We start from the raw sequence: 21,300 nt of genomic DNA on the forward strand, positions 1-21,300 counted from the left end.
AACTGGCGAAACTGAGCGATCGGGGGAGAAGGGCCTTAGTCTGGGAGGTGATCAAGAACATGATGGTGACTCTGACAGAGCTCCAGGGTTTCTCTGGGGAGAGACAAGAACTTTTCAGAAGAACAACCATCTCTGCAGCACTCCACCAATCAGGCCTGTATGGTAGAGTGGCCAGACCAAAGCCATTCTTCAGTAAAAGACACATGACAGCCCACCTGGAGTTTGCAAAACAGTACCTGAAGGGCTCTGAGACAGTGAGAAAAAAAAATATCTGATCTGATGAACAAAGATTGAACTTTTTGGCCTGAATGGCAAGCGTCATGTCTGAAGGAAACCAGGCACCGCTCATCACCTAGCCAATACCATCCCTACAGTAAAGCATGGTGGTGGCAGCATCATGCTGTGGGCATGTTTTTCAGTGGCAGGAACTGGGAGACTAGTCAGGATCAAGGGAAAGATGAATGCAGCAATTTACAAAGACATTCTTGATGAAAACCTGCTCCATTGCGCTCTGGACCTCAGACTGGGGGCGAACGTTCATCTTCCAACAGGACAACAACCCTAAGCACACAGCAAAGATAACAAATGAGTGGCTATAGTACAACTCTGTGAATGTCCTTGAGTGGCCCAGCCTGAGCCTAGACTTGAACCTGATTGAACATCTGTGGAGGGATCTGAAAATGGCTGTGCACCAACGCTCTCCATCCAACCTGATGGAGCTTGAGAAGTCCAGCAAAGAAGAATGGGAGAAACTGCCCAAAAATAGGTGTGCCAAGCTTGTAGCATCATACTCAAAAAGACTTGAGGATGTAATTGGTGCCAAACGTGCTTAACCGGTTGCCGACTGCGCACAGTATATTTACTGCGGCAGTCAGCCCCGGCCAGGCAGAGTGACGTAGGTCTACGTCGCTCGCCTGTCACTGGGATTAGAGCCAATAGCGGGCGAGCGCGCGCCCGCTGAGGCGCACGCCCGCCTCGGCTCGTTCAGGGAGGAGTGCGGGCGTGTGACCGCCAGACCCGATGTCCGCCGGTCACTCGCCGATCGTTGGTACAGGGGGAGAAAGGCAGAGCGGCTTATGTAAACAAGCCGCCTGTCATTCTCCCCTGTGTAAAAATGGAAATGGTACTATGTAGAACCGTTGATCTTTGTTTTTACACCAATAGCCATGTCCCACTACAGTTAGAATCATGCCCCTAGGACACACTTAACCCCTCCCTGTCCAATACAGTTAACCCCTTCCCTGCCAGTGTCATTTTTACAGTAACAGTGCATATATATAGCACTGATTACTGCAGTAATGTCACTGGTACCCCCAAAAGTGTCAAAAATGGCAGTCAAGGGTCCGATCTGTCCGCCGCAATGTCGTAGTACCGCAAAAAAAATCGCAGATCGCCGCCATTACTCGTTAAAAAAAAAAACCACCAAAAATCTTTCCCTTTGTTAGTAAACGCGATAACTTTTGCGCAAACCAATCAAAATACGCTTTTTGCAAATTTTTTTTACCAAACATATGTAGCATAAAACAATTTGGCCGAAAATGTTAAAAAATTTTGATTTTTACATTTTGAAAAATATTGTTATTTTTGCAAAAATTACGCTTTTTTTGTTTATAGCACAGGTGATCAAATACCACCAAAAGAAAGCTCTGTTTGTGGGAAAAAAAGGACGTAAAATTCGTTTTGGTACAGCGTCGCACGACCGCGCAATTGTCCGTTAAAGTCACGCAGTAAAAAATCGCAAAAAACCCCCTGGTCAGGAAGGGGGTAAAATCTTCCGGGGCTTAAGTGGTTAAACAAAGTATTGAGCAAAGGCTGTGAATACTAATGTACATGTGATTTTTTATTTATTTATTTATTTTTTTAATAAACTTGCAGAGATTTCAAACAAACTTCATGTTGTCATTATGGGGTAATGTGTGTAGAAATTTGAGGAAAATAATGAATTTAATCCATTTTGAAATAAGGCTGTAACATAAAACGTGGAAAAAGTGAAGCGCTGGGAATACTTTCAGGATTCACTGTATATAGCCTGAAAGTGATCTGAGTTATCCCGAAAGTGTGCATCTTTAATAGCACAAGTCAGCCAATAAAGGGTATCACTATGGATTTGTTCACACCAGCGAGTTGCATTGATCGCACAGCCACTGGTGTGTGCTGGAAGATACAGTGTCGATACGTCGATCTCTATGCATCACACTGTTTTCTTTTTTGCACAGAAATGTAATGAAATGTCAAAAATTATATTTCAATAAATTTCTGATCACTACAGAGGCATTGAGATGCAGAGGTTCATTATACAACCGGCTGTGTAGAAAAAAAAATACTGCATACAATGCTACCATGTGAACTGACACCAGGCATTTTGCCATGTCATCTGATGTGAACAAGTCCTTAAACTTCAAACTTTCTGCAGTGCATAAAAGAAGGAAAATAAAGTCAGTAAAATATATCCTGAAATGAATACTGCAAATTTCCAAAGATAAATAATAAATCTGGTACACAAAATAAATGTAATTTATGAAAAGTGGCATACCAGGTGGATTGGTTGTTTACACCTGCTTTTAACCCCAACTATTTAAAGTGATTGTGAAGTTTTGTTTAAAAAAAAATAATATATATATATATATATATATATATATATATATATATATATATATATATATATATACCATGTTATACTTACCTCCTCTGTGCAGTGGTTTTGCACAGAGCAGCCTAGATCCCCCTTTTCTCGGGTCCCGCTTCGCTGCTCCTGGCCCCTCCCTCCTGTCGAGTGCCCCCCCATAGCAAGCAGCTTGCTATGGGGGCACCCGAGCCGAGCTGCAGCTCAATGTGTCCATTCAGACACGGACCTGCCATTTGGCCCCGACCCCTCTCTCTCCCGAGTGGTTAACTGACTTTGATTGACAGCCACGGGAGTCAATCAGGAGGAAGAGTCCCGGACGGACAATGCACATCGCTGCACTCGTGCACATCTCTGCTCAGGTAAATATTAGGGGGTGCTGGGGAGGCTGCTACATACAGGAGGCTTTTTTTCTTATCTTCATGCATAGAATGCACAAAGATAAAAAAAAACCTTCTGACTTTACAACTCCTTTAATGATATACTTTTTTTGGTTTTGTCTTAGAATTGTGTCAATGCTAATAATTCTTGGCATTACAGAAAAAGAAAAATTAAGATTAGATGTCAGTGTAAATGAAAATAATATAAAGAGAGCGCAAAGGTAAATATGTTTTTTTCTTTCAAAAAAGGGCACCCATAAACTCAAAATGAACAAATGTCCCAAGCTCTATAAAATGGGCAGCACCCATGGCATATATTGTCAAAAGTATTGGAACGACTGCCTTTACACACACATGAACTATAATGGCATCCCAGTCTTAGTCCATAAGTTTCAATATGGAGTTGGCCCACCCTTTGCAGCTATAACAGCTTCAACTCTTCTGGGAAGGCTGTCCACAAGTTTTAGGAGTGTGTCTATGAAAATGCTTGACCATTCTTCCAGAAGCGCATTTGTAAGATCAGGCACTGATGTTGGACGAGAAGGCCTGGCTCCCAGTCTCTGCTGTAATTAATCCCAAAGGTGTTCTATTAGGTTGAGGTCAGGACTTTGTGCAGGCCAGTCAAGTTCCTCCATCCCAAACATGCTCATACATATTTATGGATCCTGCTTTGTGAACTGGTCTAAATCATTTGGTGGAGGGGGGATAATGGTGTGGGGTTATTTTTCAGGGTTGGGCTTGGCCTTAGTTCCAGTGAAGGGAACTCTTAAGATGTCAGCATACCAAGACATTTTGGACAATTTCATGCTCCCAACTTTGTGGGAACAGTTTGGAGATGGCCCCTTCCTGTTCCAACATGACTGTGCACCAGTGCACAAATCAAGGTGTGATGCACCTGAAAAGGCTGAGTTCAAAGTGGGTCTTTAGGCTGAGGATAAGGCGAAGACGTGGTCAAGCAGGCCGGCTGAGATCTAGACACGAGGCACAAAGTCAGGATCCGGGAGAGTAGTTGGGAGGCAGGCAGAGGTCAAGACACGAACAGGCGGCAAGGTACAGAATCGGCGGGCAGAAGAACAGTCAGGAAACAGACAAGAGTCACGGTGTAAATCCAGCATATAACACAGATGGCCTTCTTGAGGAGGTAAGTGTGGAAAACCGGATGTATTCAAAGAGAAGCAGGTAACTGTAAACGTTACGTTACCGGTCCAATTCGAGAAAGTATTCTGTAGGGACCAATGAAACGAGGGCCTAATTTGGCCAATGGTTGTTTAAATTGAAGATTTTTAGTAGATAGCCAGACTCGCTACGGATGTAAGTAACGCCTTTGTCTATTGGCATGAACTTTATATTTCCCAGAAGCTTTCTGTAACAGGACACGGATCTTCCTCCACTGCTGCAAAAAATCCTTTGCGCGTTGGTCTGCTGCAGGCATGCCAGAAGATGCTTGCGGCTGGGAAAAAGATCAAGGGTGATAGCCAAACACTGCATAGAATAGAGTAGTATGCAGTGCACTGTGCCAACGAGAATTGAGGGCAAATTCTGCTAAAAGCAAAAGCTCTGACCAATTGGACTGTCACTGTAGTGAGTTGGCATAATGACGAAGATAGGTCTCTAGGGTCTGGTTCATACACTCAGTTTGTTCATCAGTTTGTAGGTGGTGTGAAGTAGAGAGGGACACCATAGTCCCTAAACTTTTGCAAAAGGATCTCCAAAATTGGGATACGAACTGGGAACCACGATCCGAGACTATGCTGATAGGTATCCCGTGGGGCCTGACGATATCGGATGGGAAGAGTGCATAGAAAATTGGAGCCGAAGGTAGTCAAGACAGTGGTAGAAAGTGAAACATTTTAGAAAATCGATCCACTATGACCCATATAGAAGTCATACCATTAGATTTAGGAAGATCTGTAAAAAAATCCATAGTAATATGGGTCCAGGGCTGCTGAGGTGGGCTTAGTGGCTGAAATAACCCAGGGGGTAATGTGCGAGGTACTTTATTGGCAGCACAAGTTGGACAGGCAGCTACATAGTCTATTGTATCCTTTTTCATTCCCGGCCACCAAACATGAAGTTGCAAGGACTTGAGGGTGATGGTAATGCCTGGATGCTCAGAAAGTACTCCATCATTCGCCCAGAGAAGTAGTGCTTTCCTTAGTCCCGGGGCAACAAATAGACAGCCTTGGGGTACCTTCTTGCCTTGAGGTAAGCGGGTTTGAACTCCTTGTAACTGTTGCAGTAGAGCAGTGGAGATCTGTGCTATAATCTTGTGTGGGGGAATTATGTACTGCTCAGTGGGCTGGACAAGTTCAGAGGATAAAAACTGACAGGAAAAAGCATCAGCTTTCCTGTTCTTGTGTCCTGGAATATATGACAACATAGAATTGAAACAGGAAAATATAAGGGCAACCGGGCCTGACATGAATTCAAACGTTTGGCAGACTGAAGATACATTTTTGTGGTCCATCAAAATCATAAAATGCTAATGGAATGTTGTGCTTCTTAGCGAAACCATAATCCATGAATACGCCCTAGGGGCAATATTTCATGGATTATGGCAGATAATGTCAACTTCGATTTGGAGGAATAATTTACAAGGTCTAACCCAGCTCCTCCAACATGGGTTAGACCCTCCCTTTTTACTGGACGGGAAGGAAAATAGTTTAATATGTGTCCCTTTAAACCACAATATAAACATTGACCCAAAGAATGTCTTCTATGTCTTTCATCTTCTAACAAATGGAAATGATTGACCTCTATGGTCTCTATAGGAAGTGCAGGCTCAACAGAAGTCTCAGGTTTAGGCTCAGGTGGTATTTGGAACTGGGGAGCTAAACAGTACACTCGGCGTGGCTCTTATGACTCCTTTGCTTCTCCTGATGCCTTTCATGAAAGGGAACATCAAAGTGGACACATAACTCAATAAAACTTTCAAGATCATCTGGTAGATCCTTATAAACCAGTTCATCTTTAATGCAATCTGCAAGTCCTTTGTGAGAGGTTGCACACAGGACACTGGCATCCCAATACGTCTATGCAGCCAACGTGCAAAACTCTATAGCTTACTGTGCAACGGTTCTTGTGCCCTGCTGTAAGTCGAAAAGAGAGCATTCAGTGGCAGAGACCCTGAATGCTCTCAAAGACTATCTGGAGGGAGGACAGTAACTTCTCAGCATCTTGCTGCAATGAATCATTGCGTTCAAGGTATGGGGTGACCCATGCCAAGACCTTGCCCTTTAGTAAGGATATCACAAAGGTCACTTTCGTGGTAGACGTGCTAAATGCCTCAGGGTTGTTATGAAAGTGTAACAGAAACAGATTTAAAAAACCTCTACAATTTTCAGTCTCACCCCCAAATTTTTCAGGCAAGGGGATTTTAAGAGGCACAGATGGCACCACCGGGACAGGAACTGTAGTGGGTGGAGGGCTTGCCTGCAGCAAGAATTTCATCATACAGGTAAGCTCATCCAGCTTAGAGTTCAGGGAAGACAGATGCGCCTCATGGGTACCAAGCAATTGTCACTGGCGGGTAATAGCCTTCACCAACTCAGCAGGGTCCACTGTCATATTGGCCCATTGATTATGTGATGCACCTGAAAAGGCTGAGTTTGAAGTGGGTCTTTGGGCTGAGGATTAGGCGAAGAAGTGGTCAGGCAGGCCGGCTGAGATCTAGACACAAGATACAAAGTCGAGATCCGGGAGAGTAGTCAGGAGGCAGGCAGAGGTCAAGACACGAATGGGCAACAAAGTACAAAATCGGCGCGCAGAAGAACGGTCAGGAAATAGGTAAGAGTCACAGTGTAAATCCAGCATATAACACAGAGGCGGCTCACACAGGAACTAACCCAATCAACAGGCCCAGAGCACAGGTCGTGTCTGGTATTTTCAAGCCTCAGATAATTGCAGATCTTCTACAACTGGCTGGCAGGTGGAGCTAAAGTGTCCATAAGGAGAGTTGCACAGTACAGTACAGAAAAACCTGCAGCAGAAACCAAGTCCTTCCAAAGGCTGAATGGCTAGGTCTGTGCACTTCTGCGCTAGAGACCTGGGTTCAAACCCCAAGCTGGAGCTGATCCGACAGGTACATGACACAAGATATGGATGAGCGAGTTTGGGGTGAAGGAACTTGACTGCCCTCCACAGAATCCTGACCTCAAGCCGATAGAACACCTTTGAAAAGAATTAGAGTGGAGACTACGTGCCAGGTCTTCTTGTCCACATCAGTGCCTGACCTAACAAATGTGCTTTATAGACACACTCCTAAACCATGTGGACAGCCTTCCCAAAAGAGTTGAAAATGTTATAGCTGCAAAGGGTGGGCCAATGCAATAGTGAACCCTACAAACTAATGTGCGTGTAAAGGCAGGCATCCCAATACTTTTGACAATAGTGTATATTCTGTACTTGAATGTTTGGTGTATTTGATTTTTTATCTGTACATTTATGGTATACAGTATGGTGAACACTGTGCTGTATATACTGGGTATATTTTATTTAAAGTTGCCAAACTGCTGTACTTCTGTTCATGGTGAGCGTCCTTTTGTACCGTTGTTTGTTTGAGTGGTACTAACTGAATTTAAACTTTAGTGCTGTATGAATGAGGCTGTACAAATTAGATATGAAACTAGGTCTTCGATGCTAATACAGCTGGATGTGTGCTTTACAGCATCTGAAATACAATACATCTTTAAAAGCCATATATTTGATTATATGAGTTCTCACTAATGTACTAGGGTAAAGCTCTTTAAGACAAAATAGTGCTTACAGTATTTTTGCCTTGTTTACCTGTATGTCTTCAGTTATATTTACATGAATAGGTCAAGCCTTTCAGGTATAGCATAATAAATCTAAGAGATATAAGAATTAAATTATACATCTGGATTCAATACATGAACCCTTTCATTTAGCTTAAAGTGCTTTGCAGGATAATGCGGCTAAGCATTGAAACATTTTGCTGTGAGCTCGAGTAGGTGTAGAGCATGATCCTGACACGGTGCAGCATATAAAAAGAAAAGAAAATACAGTGGTGAATATGTTGTGTAAAGACATCTGGAAACATTTTTTACTTGACTTTCAGAATAGCATTTTATTTCAAGCAGCAAACATTTTAGAAAGTTAAAGTGAACCTTTATCCAAGCTTTGCACACTAAGCATTTCCATATTCTGTGCAAGCAGTAAAAGCATTTTAAAACAAGTTAATTTACCTATGTAGCTATAGGAATTGTGGAGAGATCTATCTCCAAAGTTCACAAGAGAGGCACTGAAACCCTAGCCATATTTTATGGAAAGAATCTTAGCAGCCTGTCAGCCCTCTAATGTAACCACACAGCAGGTGTTTCTACGCTGTTAAAAGCTGACTGAAATGTTTGGATTTAGAGTCTTTGCTCTGCTCTTTGAGATTTTTTAGAAATAAGGGCCAGTTCACACCTGAATCACACAGGAACATGAATATTATTGTGTGCTGTTCAGAGTTTGTAAACCACTTTGCTAAAACCTGTGTCTGTGTATCATATCATGTTTACTCCTTTGACAAAAAAAGAGTGAGATATTGGCTAGTCCAGGGGCCTCCAAACTATGGCCACATATGGCCCATTAAAATATTTTGTCCAGCCCACAGCAATGTATATAGGGGGAACTCTGATGATTGGGAGAATTGTGATAGGAACCCTAATGTAAGGGGGGCTCTAAAACAATTGGGGCCTTTAGACGCAAAAATAGGGACTTTGATGTAAAGGGGGAAAAGGCAATAGTGTGATGGTATGGGTTCTGATGTGAAGGGGGGATTTCTGGTGTAAAAGAGGGGCTTCTGATAAGAAGGTATTTCTTGGAGTGTGTTCATTCATTTAAATTTCATTCATTCATTTAAATTTCATTCATTCATTTATGTCTTTTTTTTTTAGCTGGTAGATATGTAAAATATCTAATTTGGTCCTCTTACTGAAAAGTTTGGAGACCCCTAGGCTTGTCAGGAACAATATAACAATGCACAAAGTCAGTGTGGTTACCCTGCAGAGTTGCAGGTTCCTGTCCTGCATGCACACTACAGCTTTTCATGCTGATCTCTGCTCTTAAGGTGGTTATCTCCATCTCGTACTCCTGCCTTGTCTCCTGAAGCTCATGTAGCTCTGCTCGCAGTCTACACAACTCCTCTTGCAATGAGGCAATGTCACTCTCACGCTCAGCTGCTGCCTCTTCTGCTGACTGACGCAGAGACATGATCTCCTCCTGTGCACAGCGTAACTCTTGGGACACCTCCAGCAGTTCGCACTCCTTCTCATGTTCCAAGCTGTCCACCTCCTCCTGTACTGAACGCAACTGAGCTACAGATGGATGAAGACAACATATCATAATAAGGTATAACTATAATGTGACATTGAGATGTAATATTACACAGTTCTTCTCTAATATTAGGAGATGACTGCATTAGGTAACTAAGTAGAAACAAGCTGCTTACCCTTTTTATGTTAAACCTCAAAGTTTCTTTATGCAGTTTTTGGGACTCAAAAAATATGCGATTTACTTTAGAACTCAGTAAATACATATTCGCCAGCACACCAAGGATCTTGCAAAAGCAGTCCAAAAAACTTTATTCAAGTTACGATCACGAAGGGGTCCTGTACGGCTCCGAAACGTTGCACTATTTTTTGATCTGATCGTAACTTGAATAAAGTTTTTGGACTGCTTTTGCAAGATCCTTGGTGTGCTGGCGAATATGTATTTACTTGTAACTAATCCAGTTGCCAACTGGTGATCGCTTCAGCACCCAATACACACGAGCCTACAAACCAGGAAGGTGTGCGATAGGAATATGAACTATACTTTACTTTAGAACTCAACTGTGGTAACGTCATATGTAATCATCTGAAGACAGCAAAACACACATGCTGTGCATTGCTTTGGATAGTAAATGTTAGTTGCCACTCTTATATTGGTTAATAAACCTCAGTGTTACTTAAAGTCTAAGTTTAGTTCAGGCAGATGAAAGGAGAGTCTGCTCCCTCCATTCATAGATCCTGTTTCATTCATAGTAGCTCTAGGCTTATCTGAATGAAGGAGTGGGGCAGAAAGGGCAGGCATAGTTATGACTTTTGATGAGTGCCTGTCACAACTCCCTTAAGCTGGCCATACATGGATCAGATTTTTTCCTTCAGCCAGGCGGCTGAACAAAAAAAAAAAAATGGGCCAGTTTCACCAGCCACACATTCGAAGTGGATGGGGAAATGCTCCCCACTGTATCTTTGTATTCTGACAGCAGGATTCCCCTATGGGGATAATTGCATGACAAATTTCAGCTTTCGTTGTAAATTATTATTATTAACTATTTACCTTTAGAAAATCAACTACATTATATCTAAAAGTTACACAGATGATGATAGCAACATGAATGCAAAAGTTTTGTAATACAAATCTTAGGTGATTTTTTTATATTATAAAACCTGATAATTGAACAGAAACCTTCTAAGAAGTAAGAAAAGTATAATTCCCTAGTCCTCCTCCAGGGCAGCTTATGAGAGAGAGAAAGTGGCTCTGCTCACCTGAAACAACAAACACACCATTGACATTAAATAAAAGTGAGGTTACTGCAACAGCAGCTCAGTTTTTTGTGTTTCCTTCAGCCTGACACAAGCATTGCAATGTTTGTTATTTTCTTACAGGCTTTTGTGTCAGCTGCAGGTGCCTTCCAGTTGATATCCCCCACTACTCAGGCACAGGTGAGGTTTACCTTGCTAGATGTTCCTAGCTCAGGCAACCTTTATCCCTGTGTTTTTTTCAACTCTAGTTCCTTCTCCACTTGGGGAGAAGCTTCTAAATCTGGTTAGGAGAAGGTTCTAATTGAACCCCCCTCCACTATCCTACCAGGTTCTCCTAGGTGGGAGTACCTGGACAGTGGTGATACCTGCTATGTCTCACTTCTTTTTTGCTGGGCCTATTTGGGGGCCTCAGCCGTAGTCATGGCTCTGGTCTGTTGCTCCTTGTGATACCCTACAAAGGGAACCAGGATGGTGCTTCACAGTTCTCCCTGGGGCAGATTTGGGACTCTACCCCCTAGGCAGGTTTAGACAATGAAGTGGTCTGGCTTGGCTGAGATGTACACTGTTCGTCTGCTCCCAGAGAGTACCCCTGGGTTCCTTCCTGTGCTTGTCATGTCATGTCTGGCGCAGACGGATGACGTACTTCCAGGTCAGGACTTATGCGGCCTGGCCTGGATCAAGAGCATGATCTCAATGGAAGTGAGACAGATGCCATTCCACAGATGCCAACCTGGGGTCATGGACAAAGTCTAGGCAGAGCTGGTCAGCCTATTTTTTCATAGGTGGGGTGGGCTAGCCGTTGGTGTTGAGTAACCTCCCAGGGGTGATGTTGGAGGCTGTGTTATCAGCTGTGGCAGATGTGGCATACCATGCTGACAATGGCTTAAAGGCCAAAGTCCCAGAAGTTAAATCTTCAAAAGACTCCTCCAATACATGCAAGAAAAAATGCAGTGCATGTCATAGCAAACTATCAGCTTCTTGGCAGAAACCGCTTTGTAAGTGTTGTATAGATAAATTAGTGAAGAAAGAAACCTCTGACCTTCTCGAAGAATTTATAGATTACATGAGGGAGGAAATGTCTGCTACATTTCAGTCGGTCAGATCACTGTTTTACAGCTCCTTTGCCTAGCATACCTAGTACCTCTGCAGCGATGTCTACTCAGGCAGCTGTTCCCAAAGTTTCCTTTAAAGAACAGGGCACGGTAGACAATTCCAATTCATCTCAGGAAGAGGGAGAACTCAAGAAGGATAGGTCCAGTGATAAAATACAGAGATTTTTTTCTGCTACTGAAGAAATACAGGAACTTCTGCAAGCTATACATGATACCTTAGGATTAAAGGAAGAGAAAAAAATTAAAATATCGGTACACAAAAGCCGGTATATGGGACTTCACTCTAAACAAGGATGCACATTCCCTGTACACCAAGCATTGAAAGATACCATCATGGCAGAATGCAAAGACCTGGATAAACACAGATTTTCCCCATCAAATCTGAAGAGAAGGTTCTGCTTTAAAGAGGAAGCTGCCATACTATGGGACAATTGCCCAAAATTGGATGCTTCTCTTTCGACATTATCAAAAAAAAAAACATTTTTCATGTGAAGACACAGGAGCCCTAAAGGATTTTATGGATAGGAAAGCCATAGGTTTTGTGAGAAGAGCCTGGGAAGTCGGGGCTGATAACTCCAGGCCAGCTCTGACTACTACATATGTAGCACGCATCTTTGACCTGTGGCTGGAACAACTCTATTCTCACCAGGAGTTAGGTACCCATATGGAACAAATCTTCGACTCTCTTCCAGTGTTAAGTAAGGCAGTAGCATATTTTGCAGATGCTTCAATTGAAGCAGTTAAATTCACAGAGAGATCTACAGTTTTGATTAATGCAGCTAAAAAAGCTATTCGATCAAAAACCTGGCCAGGGGATTTGGTCTCTAAAGCAAAGTTATGTAATTTGTCATTTACAGGGGATCTGCTTTTTGGGGTGGATTTGGATGTGGTACCAGAAAGGTCGGTGGATAAGAAGGAGTTCCCAGCACTGCACAAACAGCAGAGAAAAATAATTTTGTCCCTTTAAGAACTAAAACCAGAAGAATTTTATGAAGCAAGATCAAAAGAAAGACTGGTCTTATAGAAAATCCTGGGCCAAATGGGAATTCAGCTTGTTCTTTCACAAACAAATACCAAAAATGCCCTTTTATATTAGACCTTTATTTGCTGGGGTTACTGCATAGAATTCACTCACAAGTTCTCAATCTGATATTGGACACAGAAACAGAACTGCTGATAATGAAGGTGATGAAGATCCTTGGTCTTATGGCAGCAGCTTTTTCAGGGTGTGCTATGGACACAGTTTCATACACTAGAGAAATGAAAGTGATGATGAAAGCCATGGTGCAATTTGAACCTCGGATAGAAAGCCACTACGTACAAGTGTTGTCAGACAATGTGACAACAGTTTCATACATCAACAGATTTCTTCAGCATAAAGAAACCAACAACACTTATCCAAATCATGAAAAGGTGGGGCACACTGAAGGTAGACCTCTTTGCTTCAAAAATCAACAGGAAAATTTAAACTTTCTCACTGGAGGGAAATGATGGTAACATAAAACTAACTTATGCCTTCCCGCCATTTTGTCTAGTTCCGAACATGATACAAAACATTTCTACAAAAATCAATGAACTTGGGTCAATAATGGCATCTGAGAATGTAGATTTAGTGGCTGTTACGGAAACATGGTTTAATGAAAGAAATGACTGGGACATAACCATACCAGGATACTCTTTATACAGAAGAGACAGAGAAGGCAAGAAAGGAGGAGAAGTGGCCCTGTATGTGAAAGATAGCATTAAATCTAACCTAATACAAGTTGGTGAGGCCAACATAGAGTCAGTTTGGGTTACGTTGCAGTTTGCTAATCATGCAGTAACTCGTGTAGGTGTGATATATAGACCACCTGGTCAAGTTAAAGAACTAGATGATCTACTAGTTGAAGAAATAGCTAAAATGACAATGAAAGGAGAAGTTATCATTATGGGAGATTTCAATCTTCCAGATATAAACTGGAAAACCAAAATAGCAAGTTCTACCAGGAGTACAGATATTCTAAATTCCCTACTGGGGTTGTCTCTGCAACAAGTGGTTGAGGAGCCAACCCGGAGGGAGGCCATTTTGGATTTGGTATTCACAAATGGGGATTCGGTATATGATGTCATTGTAGGCGAAACCTTGGGATCTAGTGATCACCAGTCAGTGTGGTTTAATATAAGAACTGTGAAAGAATCACACCACACAAAAACAAAAGTTTTAGATTTTAGAAAAACAGACTTTTCAAAAATGAAATTAGTCATAAATGAGTCCTTATCAGACTGGAACGGATTACATGGAGTCCAGGAGAAATGGGACTACTTAAAAGGTGCACTATTGAAGGCAACAGAAAATTGCATTAGACTTGTCAGTAAAAGCAAAAAAAGGAAGAGACCACTGTGGTACTCAGCAGAAGTGGCCCAAATCATTAAAAATAAAAAGCTAGCATTTTGTAATTATAAAAAAACCCAGAGCAATGAAGATAAGGAAATCTACAAGATTAGGCAGAAAAAGGCCAAGCAAGTTATAAGAACTTCTAAAGCGCAGGCAGAAGAAAAACTAGCTCAGTCTATGAAAAAGGGGGATAAGACATTCTTCAGATATATAAATGAAAAAAGGAAATTAAAACAAGGAATAACTAAATTAAAAACAAAGGACGGAAGGTATGTAGAAGAGAATAAAGGGCTAGCCGACTGCCTTAATGAATACTTCTGTTCAGTTTTTACAGAAGAAAAAGAAGGAGAAGGACCTCCACTTGAAAGGATGACTAATGAATCGTTTGATGCATGTGTCTTTACAGAGGAAGATGTTCTAAGATTGCTGTCTAAAGTGAAGACAAATAAGTCACAGGGTCCTGATGAGATACACCCAAAATTATTAAAAGAGCTTAGTGGTGAGCTGGCAAAACCATTAACAGATTTATTTAACCAATCATTAGTAACAGGAGTCGTCCCGGAAGATTGGAAATTGGCAAATGTCGTGCCCATTCACAAAAAAGGTAGTAGGGAGGAATCGAGCAACTATAGACCAGTGAGTCTGACATCAATAGTAGGCAAATTAATGGAAACCCTATTAAAGGATAGAATTGTGGAACATCTTAAATCCCATGGATTGCAAGATGAAAAACAACATGGGTTTACTTCAGCGAGATCATGTCAAACAAATCTTATAGATTTTTTTGACTGGGTGACTAAAATAATAGACGGTGGAGGTGCAGTAGACATTGCATATCTAGATTTTAGTAAGGCTTTTGACACTGTCCCACATAGAAGACTTATCAATAAACTACAGTCATTGAACATGGACTCCCATATTGTTGAGTGGATTAGGCAGTGGCTGAGTGACAGACAACAGAGGGTTGTAGTCAATGGAGAACATTCAGAACAAGGTCATGTTACCAGTGGGGTACCTCAGGGATCTGTACTGGGACCAATTTTGTTTAATATCTTCATAAGTGATATTGCAAAAGGCCTCGATGGTAAGGTTTGTCTTTTTGCTGATGACACAAAGATATGTAACAGGGTTGATGTTCCTGGAGGGAAATGCCAAATGGAAAAGGATTTAGGAAAACTAGAAGAATGGTCAGAACTCTGGCAACTGAAATTTAATGTGGATAAGTGCAAGATAATGCACCTGGGGCGTAAAAACCCAAGGGCAGAATATAGAATATTTGACACAGTCCTGACCTCAGTATCTGAGGAAAGGGATTTAGGAGTAATTATTTCAGAAGACTTAAAGGTGGGAGGACAATGTAATAGAGCAGCACGAAATGCCCGCAGAATGCTTGGATGTATAGGGAGAGGTATAAGCAGTAGAAAGAGGGAAGTGCTTATGCCGCTGTACAGAACACTGGTGAGACCTCACTTGGAGTATTGTGCGCAGTACTGGAGGCCATATCTCCAGAAGGATATAGATACTCTAGAGAGAGTTCAGAGAAGAGCTACTAAACTAGTACATGGATTACAGGAAAAAACTTACCAGGAAAGGTTAAAGGACCTTAACATGTATAGCTTGGAAGAAAGAAGAGACAGAGGGGATATGATAGAAACCTTTAAATACATAAAGGGAATCAACTCGGTAAAGGAGGAGAGCATATTTAAAAGAAGAAATACTACCACAAGAGGACACCGTTTTAAACTAGAGGGGCAAAGGTTTAAAAGTAATATGAGGAAGTATTACTTTACTGAGAGAGTAGTGGATGCATGGAATAACCTTCCTGCAGAAGTGGTAGCTGCAAATACAGTGAAGGAGTTTAAGCATGCATGGGATAGGCATAAGGCTATCCTTCATATAAGATAGGGCCAGGGACTATTCATAGGATTCAGATATATTGGGCAGACTAGATGGGCCAAATGGTTCTTATCTGCCGACACATTCTATGTTTCTATGTTTCTATGTTTCTACAGACAAGGCAAAAGCCATTCTGATAGGACCTTTTACTCCAAAAAGAGCTTGATTTGCAAGTCTGCAGAGACTGAGCATAGCTCCTTCTTGGACATCACGTGCCCAAAACAAACCCTATTTTTCGAGAGCCTATGATGCATTCAAACATTCACAAGATATCCTGCATGGCATGGCTATTGAATGGGAAATACTGAAGCCAAAGGGCTCTCAGATCGCTGGATATTCGAAAAAAAGATTACTAAAGCTATTTATGGGAAAACTTTGAAGAAATATTCACACTGGGTAAGGTCTAGTAGCATAAACGATGGTGCAGTCATTCCTGCTGTTTTGGAGTTCTTGCAGGCAGGCACAGACAAAAACCTTGCTTGCAGTACTCTGAAAATACAGGTGGTAGCCCTATCAAATGTTTTTGGAAATCCGGTTAGCAGATAAGCCTCTTATTAAATAATTTCTCATGACTATAACAAGAAATCATAAACCACTGGTCAAAAAGTTCTCTCCTTGGGATCTCTAAAGTTTTAAAAGGCTTCCTACTATCTCTTTTTGATCCAGTAGAAGAGTGTCTGATCATGTTTCTGATTATTAAAGTAGTACAACTGGTATCAGATGAATACAATTCATCTGAATTATAACCTTTGTCTCTAAACTGTTTTTTTTTTTTGTAAGGTTATAATACCATATAATTGGATTGTGTCATTGAGGAGATGGATAAAAAAGATAGAGGCAATATGCTAGTACCCAAGGGTAAGAGTGATGATAATTTTCCTTCCAATTATTCTTTCTTTACTTCTTACTCTACTCAACATTTTGTAATTAAAAAAATGTTGTTTAAACATTTGGGCACTCTGAGGAACGATAGAATTCTGGGCCCTTTGCTACCTGAGATCTCTAGGGTGACCTATAGAGGTGTTCTACCTTTAAGGTTACAGATAGCCCCTAGTATTGTGCAGCACCTCCCAGAAATGATTTTTTCTCTTAAGAAACAAAGTGTCACGATCAGGGGTATGGCTCGAAGACCAGTTGCTAAAGCAGTGAAAGCTCACACAGGAACCAGCAGGACAGGAACACAGGCAGCTCACCCTGGCAAATTACACCTGAGGTGTGGAATCTAAGTACTAACCGGTGTTCACCAGAGCTCCTGATGGTAGGGTTGCCACCTCATCCCTTTAAACCAGGACACACATTAATTACAAAGGTTCTGTGGATGATTAAGGTGGTAATTAAACTCATTTGGTGCCTTTTGTGCACTATATCAGCCTCAGAACATTTGTAATTAATATGTGTCCTGGAATAAAGGGATGAGGTGGCAACCCTACCTGATGGTGGAGATGGATTTTGCTGCCTGTTAGCACCAGGTCACGGCCCTCAGGATCCCCCCACCAGGAGGTGAGCAAGCCAGGGTCCAGTAGCAGATATAGCAGCTAGGGATCAAGCAGAAATGTACCCGAGGAACAAGCCAAAGGTCGGTAACGAATAGTTGCAGGTTGGGATTAAGCAGAAACGTAGTCGAGAAGCAAGTCAAATGTCGGTAACGAATGATAGCGAATATACAGATTGTAGCAGGAGAGACAAAAGCAGATTTTGGCTGGAGAAAGCACAATGTTTTGGCAACCAGGAAGTACATGGCTTAAATCAGGAAAATCATGGGAGGAGAATAGAGTTCAAGGTTCAAGGCAACTAAAATTCACAGCAGGATCATTCAAGGATTTGTCTAGGGAACTGTCCAGGGAACAGTCCAGCGAACAGTCTAGCATTCCAGGTGGCTCAGCAAGCAGAGACATTGCCAGACGCAGCAGAGGTCCCAGGTCCAAGTCCAGGTCCTGACAGTCCTCTCAAGATAGCTGCTGGATGTCTTAGGGCCAGATTTAAGAGGAAACCTGTGGTGAAATTCTCTTGTGAATCTAGGAGCATGAACATTCTCCTGAGGCTTCCAAGAATTTTCTTCTGGTCCATATCCTTTCCATTGAACCAGATATTGTAATTTGTTCCTAAAGATCCTAGAATCAAGAATTCTCTCCACCACAAATTCTTCGTCACCCTGTACCTCAACGGGTGGAAGAGGTTGAAGATTTCTTCCAAAAAAAAGGATTTTCATTAATTGGTTTGAGTAGCAATATGTGAAAAACAGGGTGAGTTCTCATACTATCAGGAAGTTTTTAAGTGGAAGGTGACTGGGTTGATCTGAGCAGAAATCTGGAAAGGTCCCACAAACCTTTATCCCAACTTTGCAGATGGAACACGGACCTTCTAATTTTTGGTTGATACCCAAACTTTGTCACCCACATGAAAGGTAGCGATGTCTGAGATGTCTATCAGCAGCCTTCTTGTAACATTCCTGAGCCTCCATCAAAGTCTCAATCAATTTCTCCTGAATCTCCTGCAACATAGTTATTCTGTTGGTAAAAGCAGGAATTGGATTTGAGATAGGGAGATTAGGAATAAAAGCTGGATGTTGTTTAAGAAAAACGGGCTTTGAGAGGTGGAGCCATGTCTAGAATTGTTATAAGAAAATTCTGTCATAGGAAGATAGTCCACCCCGTCATCCTGAAGATAACTAACAAAACATCGAAGGTACTTCTCTAAAGTTTGATTGGTCTTCTTGATCTGACCATTAGACTGAGGATGAAAAGCAGAAGACAGATTAATTGCTACTCCTAGAGCTGAGCAAAAGCTTTTCCAAAATTTCTAAGTAAACTGTACTCCTCTGTCTGACACAACATCTTCAGGAATTATGTAGTCTAAAGACTTCTCGAACCATCAACTCTGCAGTTTGTTCAGGAAAGGGTACCCCCTTAACAGGTATAAAGTGAGCCATCTTGGTGAGGCAGTCGACGACTACCAAGATAGTGGTCATTCCTTTTGAGGGGGGTAAATCGACAACAAAGTCCATAGAAATTGACCCCCATGGTCTTGATGGAACAGGGAGTGACTGGAGCAACCCAAAAGGAGAAGCTTGAGATGTCTTATTGCGTGCACAGGTCAGGCTGTTGATGTCCGTAGGAGGATAATTGAGGAGCGAGTCATTCTCATACCCTTCTTTGAGGAGATTCAAGAATACCTTAGAACTTGTGGCCCCTAGGAAGTTCTTTTGAGGCAGGATTGTACATTCAAAGTTGTTTTTCTGTAAAGGCCCAGACAACATCCGTGATAAGGAATCAGCATTACCATTTCTTGAGCCAGGTTGATACGAGATAATACAAATATTAGAAAAGAACAGCGACCAATGTGCTTGTCTAGAAGACAATCTTTTGGCAGAAAAAATGAAAAAATTAATTCTAGATTTTTGTGATCAGTGAGAACGGTCACAGGATGCTTAGTACCTCCATTCAGAAAAAGGTTCCTTAATTGCCAGTAACTGTTTATTCCCATGTCGTAATTCCTCTTGGCTGAAGACATTAAACGAGAGAAGTAAGCACAAGAATAAAGCTGCATCTTTTTACCGCTTCGTTGAGAAAGGATAGCTCCAACAGCAGAGTCAGAAGCATCCACTTCCACTACAAAAGGTAGCTCAGGTTCGGGATGTACCAATACTGGTGAAGAAGTGAAAATAGTTTTTAACTTAGCAAAAGCAGCCTGTGTATCAGGTGACCACACTAAGGGCACTCCTTTCTTTGTTAGCTATGTAATAGGAGCTATCACTTTAGAGAAGTTTCTAATGAACTTCCTGTAGAAGTTTGAAAACCCGAAAAATCGTCGAATTTCCTTAACGTTACATGGGACAGGCCAATCTACCACTGCTTTAATCTTCACAGGATCAATGCTTACTCCATCTGGAGAAATAATATACCCCAGAAACTGGATCTGGGTTTGTTTAAACTCACATTTCTCCACTTTGATGTAAAGTCGATTATGTCATAATCTTTCAAAGACAGTGCAAAAATGCTTGCGATGCTCCTCTAGGTTATCGGAAAAAATGAGAATGTCATCCAGATAAATTACAAACATCATTGATGAAGTGTTCAAAAGTTGCAGGGGCATTGCAAAGACCAAAAGGCATAACCAAAGACTCAAGATGTGCGTATCTGGTTCTAAAGTAGGTTTTCCATTTGTCTCTTTAACCGATTGCCGACCGCCGCAAGTACATATACTGCGGCGGTCAGCCCTGGCCAGGCAAAGTGACGTATCGGTACGTCACTAGCCTGTGAGCCAATAGCAGACGAGCACGCGCCCCTGAAGGCGTGCTCCCACCCGACTCATTCCCTAACAAGTCCGCGCGTGTGACCGGCGGACCCAATGTCTGCCGGTCACTCGCGATCGTCCGCTGTGAAGGGAGAAAGGCAGGCGGCTAATGTAAACAAAGCCGCCTGTCATTCTCCCCTGTGTAAGAATGGAGATCATACGATTCTGCTATGTAGGACCGTTGATCTCTGTTCTTACACCAGTAGCCACATCCAATCACAGTAAGAAACACGCCCCTAGGGACACACTTAACCCCTCCTTCCCCAATAAAGTTAACCCCTTCCCTGCCAGTGCCATTTTTACAGTAACAGTGCAAATGTATAGCACTGATTACTGTAGTAATGTCACTGGTACCCCCAAAAGTGTCAAAAATGTCAGTCAAGGGTCCGATCTGTCCGCCGCAATGTCACACTCTCACAAAAAAAAAAAATCGCAGATCGCCGCCATTACTCGTTAAAAAAAAACAACAAAAATGACAAAAATCTTTCCCTTAGTTAGTAAACGTAATAACTTTTGCGCAAACCAATCAAAATACGCTTATTGTGATTTTTTTTTACCAAGCATATGTAGCAGAAAACAAATTGGCCAAAAATGTTAAAAAATTTTGATTTTTAAATTTTTTTTCGGGAATTTCATATAAAAAAATGTGAAAAATATTATTTTTGCAAAATTATCGCCTTTTTTTGTTTATAGCGCATGATCAAAAAATCGAACAGGTGATCAAATATCACCAAACGAAAGCTCTTTTTGTGGGAAAAAAAGGACGTCAAATTAGTTTAGGTACAGCGTCGCAAGACCCCGCAATTGTCCGTTAAAGTCACGCAGTGCCGAATTGCAAAATAGGCCCTGGTCAGGAAGGGGGTAAAATCTTCCGGGGCTTAAGTGGTTAATGAATACAAACGAGGTTATATGCCCCCCATAAGTCAAGTTTTGTAAACCTTTTGGCAGAACAAAGTCTTTCCAACATTTCATAGATCAAAGGGAGAGGATAACAGTTTTTAATAATGATTTTATTCATGTGCCTGTAATCAATGCATGGACGCAAGTCTTTCTTTTCAACAAAGAACAGGGCTGCTCCTGCAGGAGATGT

The 21,300-nt window shown here is 41.8% G+C and overlaps 1 protein-coding gene across 4 annotated transcripts in view; it reads right to left on the reverse strand.

The window, feature by feature from the left end:
* The window catches only part of CCDC136 (coiled-coil domain containing 136), a 130,998-nt gene that overhangs the window by 53,037 nt on the left and 56,661 nt on the right, over positions 1-21,300 (reverse strand). For all 4 annotated transcript variants that reach the window (XR_014225192.1, XM_082255130.1, XM_082255131.1 and 1 more), the window contains one exon: positions 9,009-9,323. Coding sequence is in view for 3 of the 4 variants with exons in the window: in XM_082255130.1 (XP_082111256.1) it covers positions 9,009-9,323 (315 nt within the window). In the remaining variant the exon portion in view is untranslated. The remainder of the gene's footprint in view (positions 1-9,008; positions 9,324-21,300) is intronic.

Source organism: Pelophylax lessonae, assembly GCF_965119305.1.
Source record: "Pelophylax lessonae genome assembly, chromosome: 4".
Taxonomy (NCBI): Eukaryota; Metazoa; Chordata; class Amphibia; order Anura; family Ranidae; genus Pelophylax; species Pelophylax lessonae.